The sequence below is a fragment of the Girardinichthys multiradiatus genome, chromosome 13 (assembly GCF_021462225.1).
Source record: "Girardinichthys multiradiatus isolate DD_20200921_A chromosome 13, DD_fGirMul_XY1, whole genome shotgun sequence".
Taxonomy (NCBI): Eukaryota; Metazoa; Chordata; class Actinopteri; order Cyprinodontiformes; family Goodeidae; genus Girardinichthys; species Girardinichthys multiradiatus.
Window position 1 is genome coordinate 30,549,630 of NC_061806.1, and position 11,514 is coordinate 30,561,143.

General features: G+C 40.3%; 1 protein-coding gene across 6 annotated transcripts in view; it reads right to left on the minus strand.

Annotated features, from left to right (window-relative positions):
- Positions 1–11,514, minus strand: part of col11a2 (collagen, type XI, alpha 2) — a 50,432-nt gene that overhangs the window by 4,666 nt on the left and 34,252 nt on the right. For all 6 annotated transcript variants that reach the window (XM_047383156.1, XM_047383157.1, XM_047383160.1 and 3 more), the window contains 30 exons: positions 11,438–11,491; positions 11,283–11,336; positions 11,039–11,083; positions 10,667–10,720; positions 10,404–10,448; positions 10,233–10,286; positions 10,092–10,145; positions 9,524–9,577; positions 9,210–9,407; positions 6,908–6,961; positions 6,517–6,624; positions 6,284–6,391; positions 6,003–6,056; positions 5,853–5,906; positions 5,634–5,741; positions 5,418–5,471; positions 5,290–5,343; positions 5,017–5,070; positions 4,874–4,927; positions 3,272–3,379; positions 3,115–3,168; positions 2,909–2,962; positions 1,919–1,972; positions 1,647–1,700; positions 932–1,039; positions 785–838; positions 462–623; positions 318–371; positions 197–232; positions 58–111 (listed from right to left, as the gene is read on the minus strand). In XM_047383156.1, the coding sequence (XP_047239112.1) occupies positions 58–111; positions 197–232; positions 318–371; positions 462–623; positions 785–838; positions 932–1,039; positions 1,647–1,700; positions 1,919–1,972; positions 2,909–2,962; positions 3,115–3,168; positions 3,272–3,379; positions 4,874–4,927; positions 5,017–5,070; positions 5,290–5,343; positions 5,418–5,471; positions 5,634–5,741; positions 5,853–5,906; positions 6,003–6,056; positions 6,284–6,391; positions 6,517–6,624; positions 6,908–6,961; positions 9,210–9,407; positions 9,524–9,577; positions 10,092–10,145; positions 10,233–10,286; positions 10,404–10,448; positions 10,667–10,720; positions 11,039–11,083; positions 11,283–11,336; positions 11,438–11,491 (2,106 nt within the window). The remainder of the gene's footprint in view (positions 1–57; positions 112–196; positions 233–317; positions 372–461; positions 624–784; positions 839–931; positions 1,040–1,646; positions 1,701–1,918; positions 1,973–2,908; positions 2,963–3,114; positions 3,169–3,271; positions 3,380–4,873; positions 4,928–5,016; positions 5,071–5,289; positions 5,344–5,417; positions 5,472–5,633; positions 5,742–5,852; positions 5,907–6,002; positions 6,057–6,283; positions 6,392–6,516; positions 6,625–6,907; positions 6,962–9,209; positions 9,408–9,523; positions 9,578–10,091; positions 10,146–10,232; positions 10,287–10,403; positions 10,449–10,666; positions 10,721–11,038; positions 11,084–11,282; positions 11,337–11,437; positions 11,492–11,514) is intronic.

Sequence of the window (11,514 nt, forward strand, 5' to 3'; positions counted from 1 at the left end):
TATATGATACTGGAAAATCTTCTGGAAGTTTAAAACCAAACAGGATGTTCTACTTACAGGAAGTCCAGCAGGTCCTTGTACACCCTTTTCTCCTTTTGGACCAGATCCTCCCTGAAGGATGTCAGAATCAGATATGTGCTCTTTGGTTTCACATTTATTGTTTAGAAAAATCATTTTGGAAATATGTTTAACCTACTGTTGCACCCTTTGCTCCTTTGACACCTTGTGGGCCCTGAAAATGACACAAAGCTTCAGTTTAATAAAATGACAGAATCTAAATTAGGCGAGTATAAAGATGGGGTTCTTGTAGAACTTACTGGAAGACCAGGAGGACCTGCAGGGCCGATCGGTCCGGTGCCTCCACCCATACCCTGTCATAAAGCGCATGATGTGGCTCAAATTATTCACGGTTTCTAATTTATTTTCAGATAAGCAGCAATGTGTGGAGATATTAAACTTACAGGCTCTCCTTTGGGTCCAAATGATCCCTGAGGCCCAGGCAAACCTCTGTCTCCCTTCTCTCCCTGCTCTCCTGGAGGTCCAATCAGACCAATAAGACCTTGGTGTCCCTTCTCTCCCTTTGCACCAGGATCTCCACGCAGGCCAGGCAAACCAGGAGGTCCCTGCAGGAGGAAACGATGGACAAGAAGATAAGAGAAGGATGACACAATGTAACAAAAGAAATGAAAAATAACCTAAGGAGAAATGGTTGGAGACGACACCAGAGGACATCTGCATTTCAGCTGAGGTTCAGTGAATAAAAGAGCAGAAAGTGGTGCCTTACCATAGGTCCAGGTGGTCCTTTCTGTCCAGCAGATCCTGGAGCTCCTTGCTCACCCTGAAATAAACACATTCAGGCGAATCCTCCAACAAATGTTGAGTAGCTGCTGGATTTTCAAACTTGATAATTAAAACAGAAAACCCAACTTACCACTGATCCTGGGAGACCTCGGAGACCTTCTGTTCCTGGTTTCCCTGGTTGACCCTGGGGGCCAACGGGGCCAGTCTTTCCGGGGGGACCGACGGCGCCTGAATCTCCCTGTGAAGAAGGACAATAATTATTCCATGGATGGAAAAGTGAGGCTCTACAGCTTCCTGAACAGTGACCTAGAGATGAGATGTTTCATGAGGGACAACATGGCGTGAGAACAGAGTTAGAGCTCTTATAATGTAACTCTGGGTCCAGCAGCGAGTTTTCAGTGTCTCCATGTTGAAGCTTGTTTCACATGAGGTTGTTGGACATCAGCATCTTTAGAATAAATGTGGTGTTCACTGATATTCACGCCGACTTTAGTTTTGATTAGGGCTGAAACAATCGGACACCGTGTGAATATCATCATCAGCTATCTGGTACAAGACCTTCTTCCTCCAGCTCTGTGTGAGTAGAAGTCAAATATAATTTGATGGAGCTCGTCGTCTTCCTCTGTGGCGCGATGAAGAACAGAGATCTAATCAAGGTCAGAATCGTCCACCTTGTCTTCAGCCCAGAGGAAATCTGTGGAGCTGCTGCAAATATTGAGGAATCACCTGGACCGGAAACGGCCGCGCTCAGAATGTCAGACAGGAATCATGTTAGAACCTTCGTAGTTTTAAATCAGTAGACCTCACGATTACATCTGAAGTAGACAGAACAGCTGATGACCCACCTTGGTTCCTTTCTCTCCTTCTCGTCCCTCTGGTCCTCTTGTCCCAGCAGGACCCTGGCATGAAAAACACAACGAAATAATAATTATCAAATGTTTAATGTGTTTGAACTGTGAGATTTATCTATAAACTGTTCATGAAAATTATTTTTGATCTTTTAATTCGGTGATATTTAAAGAAACAAGCTGAATAAAGATGGAAATAGATTTTAACTGCTCCTCTGCAGCTCATAGAAGAGCTCATCAGAGGCATCTAATGCTGAAGGTGGTCTCACCCTCTTTCCTGGGGGGCCGGGTGGTCCATTCTCACCAGGAGGTCCTGGGGAGCCCTGTCACATAGGGAAACAAGGCGATGACGTTCAGGAGAATAAAATATACAGCTAATAAAACTAGAACATCGTGGAAAAAGTTGAACAATTTTTGCCCCTCATTTCAGAAAGTTAAACTGATATATTGATTCATTACACAGAGATATATATAAAAACTTTATTTATAGTAACTTTGATGATTCTGGCCTTTAAAGAATGAAAACCAAAAACTCAATGTCTCAGAAAACTTGAATATTTTATTCCACTGACTGGAAACTTCACACTGGACTTTCAGCAACGTGGATTCTGGGCCTCTCCACACGTCCAGCAGACTCTGGGACCTTGATTTCCAAATGAGATGTAAACTTTACTTTCATCTGAAAACAGGACTTTATACCACTGAGAAACAGTCCAGTTGAGTTCTTCCTTAGCCCAGGTAAGACGGTTCTGACAATGTTTCTGGTTCAGGAGTGGCTTAACAGGAGGAACATGACATCTGTAGCCCATGTGTAGGTTCTGTCTGCATACTGGTTCTTGACGCTCTGACTCCAGCCTTAGTCTGATCCTTGTGAAGCTCCTTCAAATTCTTGAATGGATTTGGCTTGACAATCCTCTCAAAGCTGCAGTATTTCCTGTTGCTAGTGCACCACTTTTCCTTCCACTCAACTTTCTATGAATATGCTTGGATACAAAACTCTGTGAACAACCAGCTTCTTTATCGATTACATTTTCAGTGATTGTCTTCTGGACCTCTATCAAGTCAGCAGTCTTCCCCATGGATGTGTGGGCCATAATATGACCATTACATAACATTTATACATTAGTATTTTGTAATATACTCATTTTCTGAGACATAATTTTGGGTTTTTATTCTATGTAAGCCATAATCATCAAAAAGTTTTCATGATGTTCTAATATTTTTTTTAATCTGCCCTTTTTTTTAATGTTTTTACTGACCGACTCTCCCTGTTCACCGTCCTCTCCTCTCTCCCCCTTGGCACCATCTTGACCCTGGAACCAGAGAATTAGATTTTATTTCTGTTAACGCATCCAAGACAGCATGTGTGGAGCAGCTGTGCTAAAGTAAGTTAACATCTGTAAAAGTAGATAAAGCAAATTTAAGAATAAAAACCAAATAAAAGATGCATTAAAAACACACTTACTCTGGGTCCGACCTCACCAGGGGGACCAGGATCACCGGGGAAACCAACAGGACCCTGAAGTTGGATGGAAAAACAAACATAGGTTTATTATACGGCAGAGATCAGAGCATCTAAAGTCATTCCCCTGGGTGGGAGTGTGTTTCTTTGTGTGTCCTACTGGGTTTCCTTTGGGCCCGTCGTCTCCTGGTCCTCCTCTTCCTCCTGCAAGTCCAGGAGTTCCAGGTTGTCCAGCCTCTCCCTTCTCTCCACGCTCTCCACGAGGACCCTGACAACAGCAACCCAATTCTTTGTTCATTTATGGACACCGCTGATTAGCACACTAAGGGCCTGATCTTCAAAAGGTTAGTGTGTATAAAAACGTGAAAACTGCGTTGCGTGTGCAAATCTACTAACCAGGTGCTAATCGAAATGCGTGTGTAAAATTAGCAGAAAAGCGTCAATGTTTTAGCATGTTTGCCTTCATGAATATGCAAAACATATAATGACCCAAACACACAAATTTATGAGTTGGTATCTTACCACCTGCAACGTGATTTATCAAACCTGAAACGGATTGCGGTGCTGTTTTTGCGTCTAGGTTTAACAGGTGCTAACTGGCACAAAAAATGTCTGCTGTCACTGTGAACAGAAGGAGGCATTGATAGTGACGGGGAGAAAGAATCTTCTGTACGTGTTTCAACAGAGATGGATTGTCAATAATAAAAATGGATGAGAATAGAGGATTCTATGTAGGATTATCTGAGGTCTGATTTGGAGCCAAACACAAACAGAAGCCATAACTTTCCTCCTATGATAAAACGTCTTGTAACACTTTTGTTCTGGTGTCTGGATCATTCCAGCACATCATCGCTGTCAGGGAGATCATCTGCTGCTGAAGCACAAACCTGATCATGCAGAGGTGAGCACATAACTGATCCTTTCAAATTAAATTCTTTGCAGGACAGTTATGTGACGTTACGTTTTTAAAATTACCAAAGCTATAATATATAGATAGCCAACTTTACCACAAACTACATTTTTGTTGCTAATATTATGAGTAGGCTTAAAAATTCTGCCTGTTTATGATAAACTCTGAACTCTTCAAACATAAACTCGCAAAAAAAACAAAACATGGTGAGTCTCCAAAAAATATTAAAAGTGGAAGGGAGGCAAACCTGTAATAAATTTCTTGACAGACATTTTTGTCTTTTTTATCGCTAATGTTGCTTGGCCAGTTTCTAAGCTGCAACCGTTGCGAGTTACGTTGAGCAACACAGTTAACAAGCTGTGCTCCTGTGGTGGGGTCAGCCTTGACGCAGCACCTACCTACTTTGGACACAGCTCTGCCCTCCTAAGCTATGGCCTGTGATCATTGATTCTGCTTAAAGGCGAAGCAGGATGTAGTCTTTGCCTCAGTGGGTCCGTCCGGACCACAAACATAAAGCATCTGCTCACAGAACAAATTCAGCCTTCTGCAGGAGTAATTATGCACTCAGAGGCGCCCTGCACAGAATAGGAGAGGTCATCTCGTTAGGCCAGAGGCTTTGATGACAAATCTGCTGGTGTGAAAAACGACCAGAGGTTAAATGAACTGTAACAGTCCAAGAAAGCAGAAGCAGAACGGACCAGAACTAAAAATATCACTGCAGATCGCACGCAACACGCCCACTTATTGCACGTACAATTTCTATTTTTTTTGCATAAGCAATTTAATGTTCCTTATGTGGAATTTTTTCAAGATCGGGCCCTAAGTGTTCTGATCGGACACTCGGGTTCTCACCTTCTTTCCGGGCTCTCCTCCAACACCAGGTTGTCCAGCTTCACCAGGCTCTCCCTGCGGAGCAGAGCATATAGAATATTTTTATTTAAACTTGTTCTATTAAGTCATTAAACATTTACTAAAATATTCTCCAGATACGGCACCTTTTCTCCAAGAGGTCCAGGATTTCCCACACCTCCAGGAGGACCTTGAGAACCCTGAAACAACAAGAATGAATCAGACAAAAAATCAAAACATTTACCTCCTAATATCTGACCAACAGAACAAACTAAAAGATAATGTAGTTTTTTTTTTTATTGAAAGTAACTTGGTTGTTTTTTTAGGAAGCTGCCAGAAGATCCAAAGCTGTGTTTAAGTTTCTCTTATTTTACATTTTTTCTTTTTCAGCAACAAAAAGAAAAGCTCTAAACACTCACGTCGGCTCCGTTGGGACCAGCAGGGCCGCGTGGTCCAGGAGGGCCCGGTGGACCCTGGAAACAGGAAGAGGTTATTGTAAAGAAAAGACACATCGCCTCTTTTTACAGAAATAATTCGTGAAACTCACCAAAGGTCCAACGTCGCCTGTTTCTCCCTTCTCACCAGGTGGTCCAGGCAGTCCCTGCAGAACAGAAGATGATGTTAAATAAAAACTCCTCAGCTGAGAAGCTTCACTGAAGGACTTCACTAAAACAGATCATTTCTGAAACATGTTGAATTCTGGGATGAAGAGCTGAAAGAATCTTCATCCCAAATACAGTCACCTTTTCACTTTTTATTTTACCTGCAGTCCGATTGGTCCTGGAGCCCCTGGGAACCCTCGAGTACCTTCATCACCTTTAGCTCCAAAAGGCCCCTGCTGGCCCCTCGGCCCGAGTTCTCCATCTGCCCCCTGCAGGACAGATAAAGACGTGGAGATGATAAATTCATTGCTGTCGATGAATTCAACCATCAATCAAATGCAGAAACAATCAGGAATGAATCAAACAAACTCTGTACTCACAGCAGGACCAGGCTGACCAACCGGACCCATTGGGCCTGGTGGGCCCGGAGGACCCTGAAAAAAGCCCAACAAACTATGAGCAAAGCAGCTTTGATATGATAGATCATCACCATTAATATGAAATATGAGGGTTTTATTGAAGTTCCTCACATGCTCTCCTTTTCCTCCCTTGGCGCCTTTCTGACCATGTTCTCCAACCTCCCCCTGAAACAGCAGAAGAACATCGTTCTACTTGAAGGACTCAGACGCCCAACATTTCACTCACAACTTTGTAATTTGACTTATTCTGTTTTTATTTACAGTTCTGTTTCAACTCATTTCTTCTAAACATTTAAATTTCTATATTTATAAATACATATTTAGGAATTATCTACTGAAATAAACCAGTCCCACAAGTTAGCAAAAAGGTGTAGGAATGCCTACTTACTAACCTTATCACCATCTTCTCCAGGTACTCCAGGTGATCCAGCAGGGCCAGGCAGACCCACCGGTCCTTGAACTCCGTCTCGACCCACTGGGCCAATAGGTCCTTTCTCTCCCTGAACAGGAAGTGACAAAAAGAAGCAATAAGTGAATGTTGTTTTTTCTTCAAGAACACAGCATGTTAGTATTTACATTAGGTCTGCTGTTCACCACTGCAGATAAGAACGTCTAGATCACTCACCGGAACTCCCTTCTCTCCAGCTGGTCCAGGAGGACCCTGTGGACCTGGTCTGCCTGGAGGTCCCACAGGTCCAGCAGTTCCAGCTGGGCCCCTCTCACCAGGAGAACCCTAGAAAAGTACATGATAACCATCTAAATCACAGCAGATGTTCCTCAGAATGCTGACATGTTTAGCAGAATAACATTTACTATCATTACTGTGAGAAAGAAACCATTTTTAAAACGGGAACATATTTGACATTTCAAACATCGACAAAGATTTAGGCTAAAAAACAAGAAATAAAATTTAATCTACATCAATAGCTTAAAAACCGCTACCTTAAATATGAGAGCGAACTGAGTTCATATTTTTAAAATATTGATATAAATGTTTAAGATGGTTAGAAACATACAGCAGGTCCAGGAGGTCCAGCAGGTCCTTCACTTCCTTTCAGTCCTCCACCCCCCTGGAGGTAAACATCAGAAGGAAGAAATCAGTTTTTAACGACACAAAAACTAATTTCTGGTAATTCCATATTTTTTTTTAATGAAAACAGATCATTTCAAACCCAACATGAGCTCAAATGTAACTAGATCTTCTTCACGCTGCAGCTCATCTTTAACACTTCCTGAACTTCATATAACCTGATATATGCTGCTTATTAGCATGTTAGCAAGTTAGAACAATTCAATCAAATATGATGTTTGAACCAGAGTTGAAGAAAAATAAGAAATAAATGCATCAGATTGGTACTTTATAATACACAGTATTTTCCTATATTCTGCCACTGATATGATTTTTCAGCCTAAAATTCATTTTTTTATACCATCTTGATCCATTTGCAGCTATGGAAACAGATGTTTCTGGACTTGCAATCTTTAAAACCATCAAGTCAAATTTTCTGATCACGTTTCAGAATCTCTCAGTTTTCCCAACATTTAAACAACATTTAGTGAAGGAATGACCATATTTATTGTTAATTTATGTAAACTACAGGGAAAAAGTGGCAGACTCTTAATAAACTGATGCATGAGAGTAAAAAAAATCAAAAGCAACCTGCTGCTCTGCAGGCTTATAGAAGAAAAAGGTGGACGAAGAATGTTATTGAAGGTGTAATTTATCCTCTTTCTCAGTGATGTGTCTCTCATATTGTTGCAAACCGATTCTCCAATCAAAATGTGTGAAATCCTGGGATTGGTGTTTTTTAAATTCAGAATAAAAACTTCCTCCAATCTCTGCTCTTTGACTCCAATAACAACCTGCAGCTGATGTGTCCAAATACAGACAACTTGCTTCTTTCTGCATGTCTGCTTATACAGCTGAGTCGTGACTCAATATATCGGCTAAACATTATCAGCTACACTCAGTTCCTTCAAATGTTGGTTTATCTTCAGGAAATAAAAGATACAAAAGGAAACAAGTAAAAGAGAAAGAAGTCTAAAAAATGTTCTTGAAAGGAAAACCTTTATAAATAAGTAAAGTGGGGCTGCACAGTATGGAGAAAGCATGTAACTGCAGCACTGTTCCTGAATACTGTGGTTAGGATATTGATTATGAATTGTTAGGATATTGATTATGAATCGTTAGGATATGGATTATGAATCGTTAGGATATGGATTATGAATCGTTAGGATATTGATTTTGAATCGTTAGGATATTGATTATGAATCGTTAGGATATGGATTATGAATCGTTAGGATATTGATTATGAATCGTTAGGATATTGATTTTGAATCGTTAGGATATGGATTATGAATCGTTAGGATATGGATTATGAATCGTTAGGATATTGATTATGAATCGTTAGGATATTGATTTTGAATCGTTAGGATATTGATTATGAATCGTTAGGATATTGATTATGAATCGTTAGGATATTGATTATGAATCGTTAGGATATTGATTATGAATCGTTTCTCCCTCCATTTTCTTTGATCTTCTCAGCCATTAAACACATAAATCTGATGCAACAATAAAGGGCAGTCAGAGTCCATCCAACAGGCCAAATGCAGAGTATTAATGCATGAAAGCTGAAATATTATATCCCCCAAAAACCTGCATCCAAACAGTTTATTGAGATTGTGATATTAAAAACACGGACGATGACTGTGGTTCTATGTTTCCTGCTGCTTTAAATGAAAGACTAAATACTTTTGTACAATTCTATAAAATAGGAAACATGTTCATGTACAATAATGTGCTATATTTGTTCACATTTGGGATATGTTGCATACATCAAACAGCTCAGGATGGACTAGAAGACATGAAGCTGTTGACTGAGACCAAACATTCGTTAGGAAAACATTTTCCATGAAGTGTTTCTACTACATCTAGATATAAAGTATCTAATATTTCCTGCAGTAAAACCAGAATGTTTGGTGGATGTATTCTTTTACTTTTACCAGAATGAACATAGCAGAGGAAATAATGATGACCAGAGGAAACTGGGTTACGTACGTAGCCTAGAGCAACGTCTGGTTTGTCTGGAGGTGGCTGGGATGTAGCAGCTGTGACCCAGTACAGCTTTGTATCGAGAGACGCCCCCCTTCTATTTTTACTGATGTAACATTTTATTACACATGAAAAACATCTGAATACCTTAACAAGTAAGAGATAAATAACTCTCCTTTGAGATTGTTTCATTTAGTTAGATATCTGCAGTGTTTAAAGGCTTGGCTAAACTTGCTTGCTGGGTTTATGTTGATGAAACTTACAGGGGTTCCAGGAAGTCCTCTCTCCCCAGGGAAACCTCTCAGACCTGGGGGCCCATCTTTTCCAGGGCCTCCTGGAGGTCCAGGGTCACCCTTAGTACCCTCTTTTCCTGAGGGACCAGATAGTCCCTGCTCTCCAGGTGGACCAGGGGAGCCAGGATGGCCACGCTCACCCATGGGGCCGGTTTCTCCTGATGGACCCTTAAAGGATGGAGGTGGAAAGGGTAGAAGGATAAAGGCATTAGTAGAGAGTGAAGACATAAAGGTGAACAAGATGAAAGTAATGAAAAAATGAGCAGTAAGAGAAATCAGCTCACCTGAGGTCCTACAACTCCAGGAGGCCCAGGTGGACCCATTTTACCTTGGAACCCCTGCAGAAGAAAAACAGATCATCCTCAAAACAGCAAACATGCACCATGGTGGTGAGAAGAAGCATCATGTGGCTTAATGCAGTCACCATGGTTACCACAGTTTCAGTCAAACTGACTTTCACTCTGAAGAAAGATAAAGATCTGGTTTTCCTTGGTAATCTGTCTATTTAAGAGCTGAAAACATTAATCCAGGTTAAAGGAAGTGACACTGCAGCATCCTGAAGCTACTTTAGGTCCCATTAAAACAGGATCTCTACAGAAAGTTTGGCAACTAGCTCAACAAATGTGACACTACCTCAAAATGCATTTGAGATTTCAGAAAAAAATCTATATTTTTCTATTTGTTAATAATTATATAGAATAAAATCACTACTAAAAGTTACAGCAACTGCAAATAAAGACAGAGAACTATCATGTGTTGTGGTAACATATAAACCAGTTTAAACCAGTTTGAAGATCTCCAGTCGTTACGTCACACATCTGGAAATGACAAATAAAAATAAATAAAACTCACAACTTCTCCTCTCTGTCCAGGATGTCCAGGCAGTCCATCTTTTCCAGGTGGTCCCTGTAAGTTTATTAGGAATAATAAGAAATGAAATAATGAACAGTTCAGCAGAAGCTATAAAATCATTTTATGAGAACCTTTTCTTACCGGAGGCCCTTTGGGTCCTGGGAAGCCATTGGCTCCCTGAGGTCCAGGCAATCCCTGGTAGAACCAAGAATAAGAAACACGATGAGAGGAACTGAATATTTTTACTGGCAGATAAATGAACAAAGACTCAACAATGAAAGGATGCTTTCCTGCTGTGACTGGAACACTAACCCTCTCTCCAGAAGGACCAGGGGGGCCATCGCTTCCAGACGTTCCCTAATTACAACACAGATAATTAGACCCAGACATGAGTTCAGTCCAGTGTTGTGCCAGGATGGTTCAAAGCACAGTTCTGATGAAGTATTCACATGAATCAAATGTAACGCCCTGTTTCAGGTCAGGCCTTTCTTTGCTAAATTAATAAAATAATAATTATCAACAGGACAGCAAATAGGTGGATGAAGTTCTTCTGAACAGTTTGGATGTAATCAAACCTTTGCTCCTGGTTTCCCAGTTGCTCCCCTTGGGCCTCTCTGCCCTCTTGGGCCCTGGAGGGAATAATTATTAATCATGTTTAAAAAAAATACATTTTTATTTCAAATAAAAAAATATGCAGCAACTATAAGGTTGTTAAATCATAATCATACATGATATTCATATTATTACATGAATAACAACTAGACACCCTACAGAAACATCTTTTCTCTGCTGCCCCCTGGAGGTTAAACTTCTAACTGCTGCATGAAATCAAATTAATAATAAATATTATTTGGCTTCTGTTCAGTTAAACTTCTGTCCTCTTTGCAGACCAAATGACAAAGTTATGCAGCTTTTATAAATCTGATAAATAAATTTATTAAAATTACCGTTGGTCCTCTTTGTCCTCTTGGTCCTTGTTTTCCACTAGCACCCTGATTAAAACAAATAAAAAAGTTCTGTTTTAACATTTACATCAGAATTAAATACTTAAGGTTTATGTAACACAACTTGCAGTATAGTGAGCAGTTATTTGTGCAGTTTAACTATGTACAGAACCACAATATTACTTTGGCTGCTAATAATACCTTATACAGCCTGACAGTAAAATCCTTCAAAGAACTACCAGCTTACCCTTGTTCCCTTCTCTCCATTTGAACCTGGGAATCCAGGGAACCCAAGAGATCCCTTCAAGGAGAAAACATCTTAAGATCAGCAGCGATGTAATAAATAACTAATTTATTAGTTAATAAATAACAAATTTATTACATCATGCTGTAGATTTTTACCTTAGGTCCTTGTCTTCCAGGATATCCAGGAAGTCCAGGTACACCAAGTTTACCCTGAAGGGAGAAAATACTCAAGT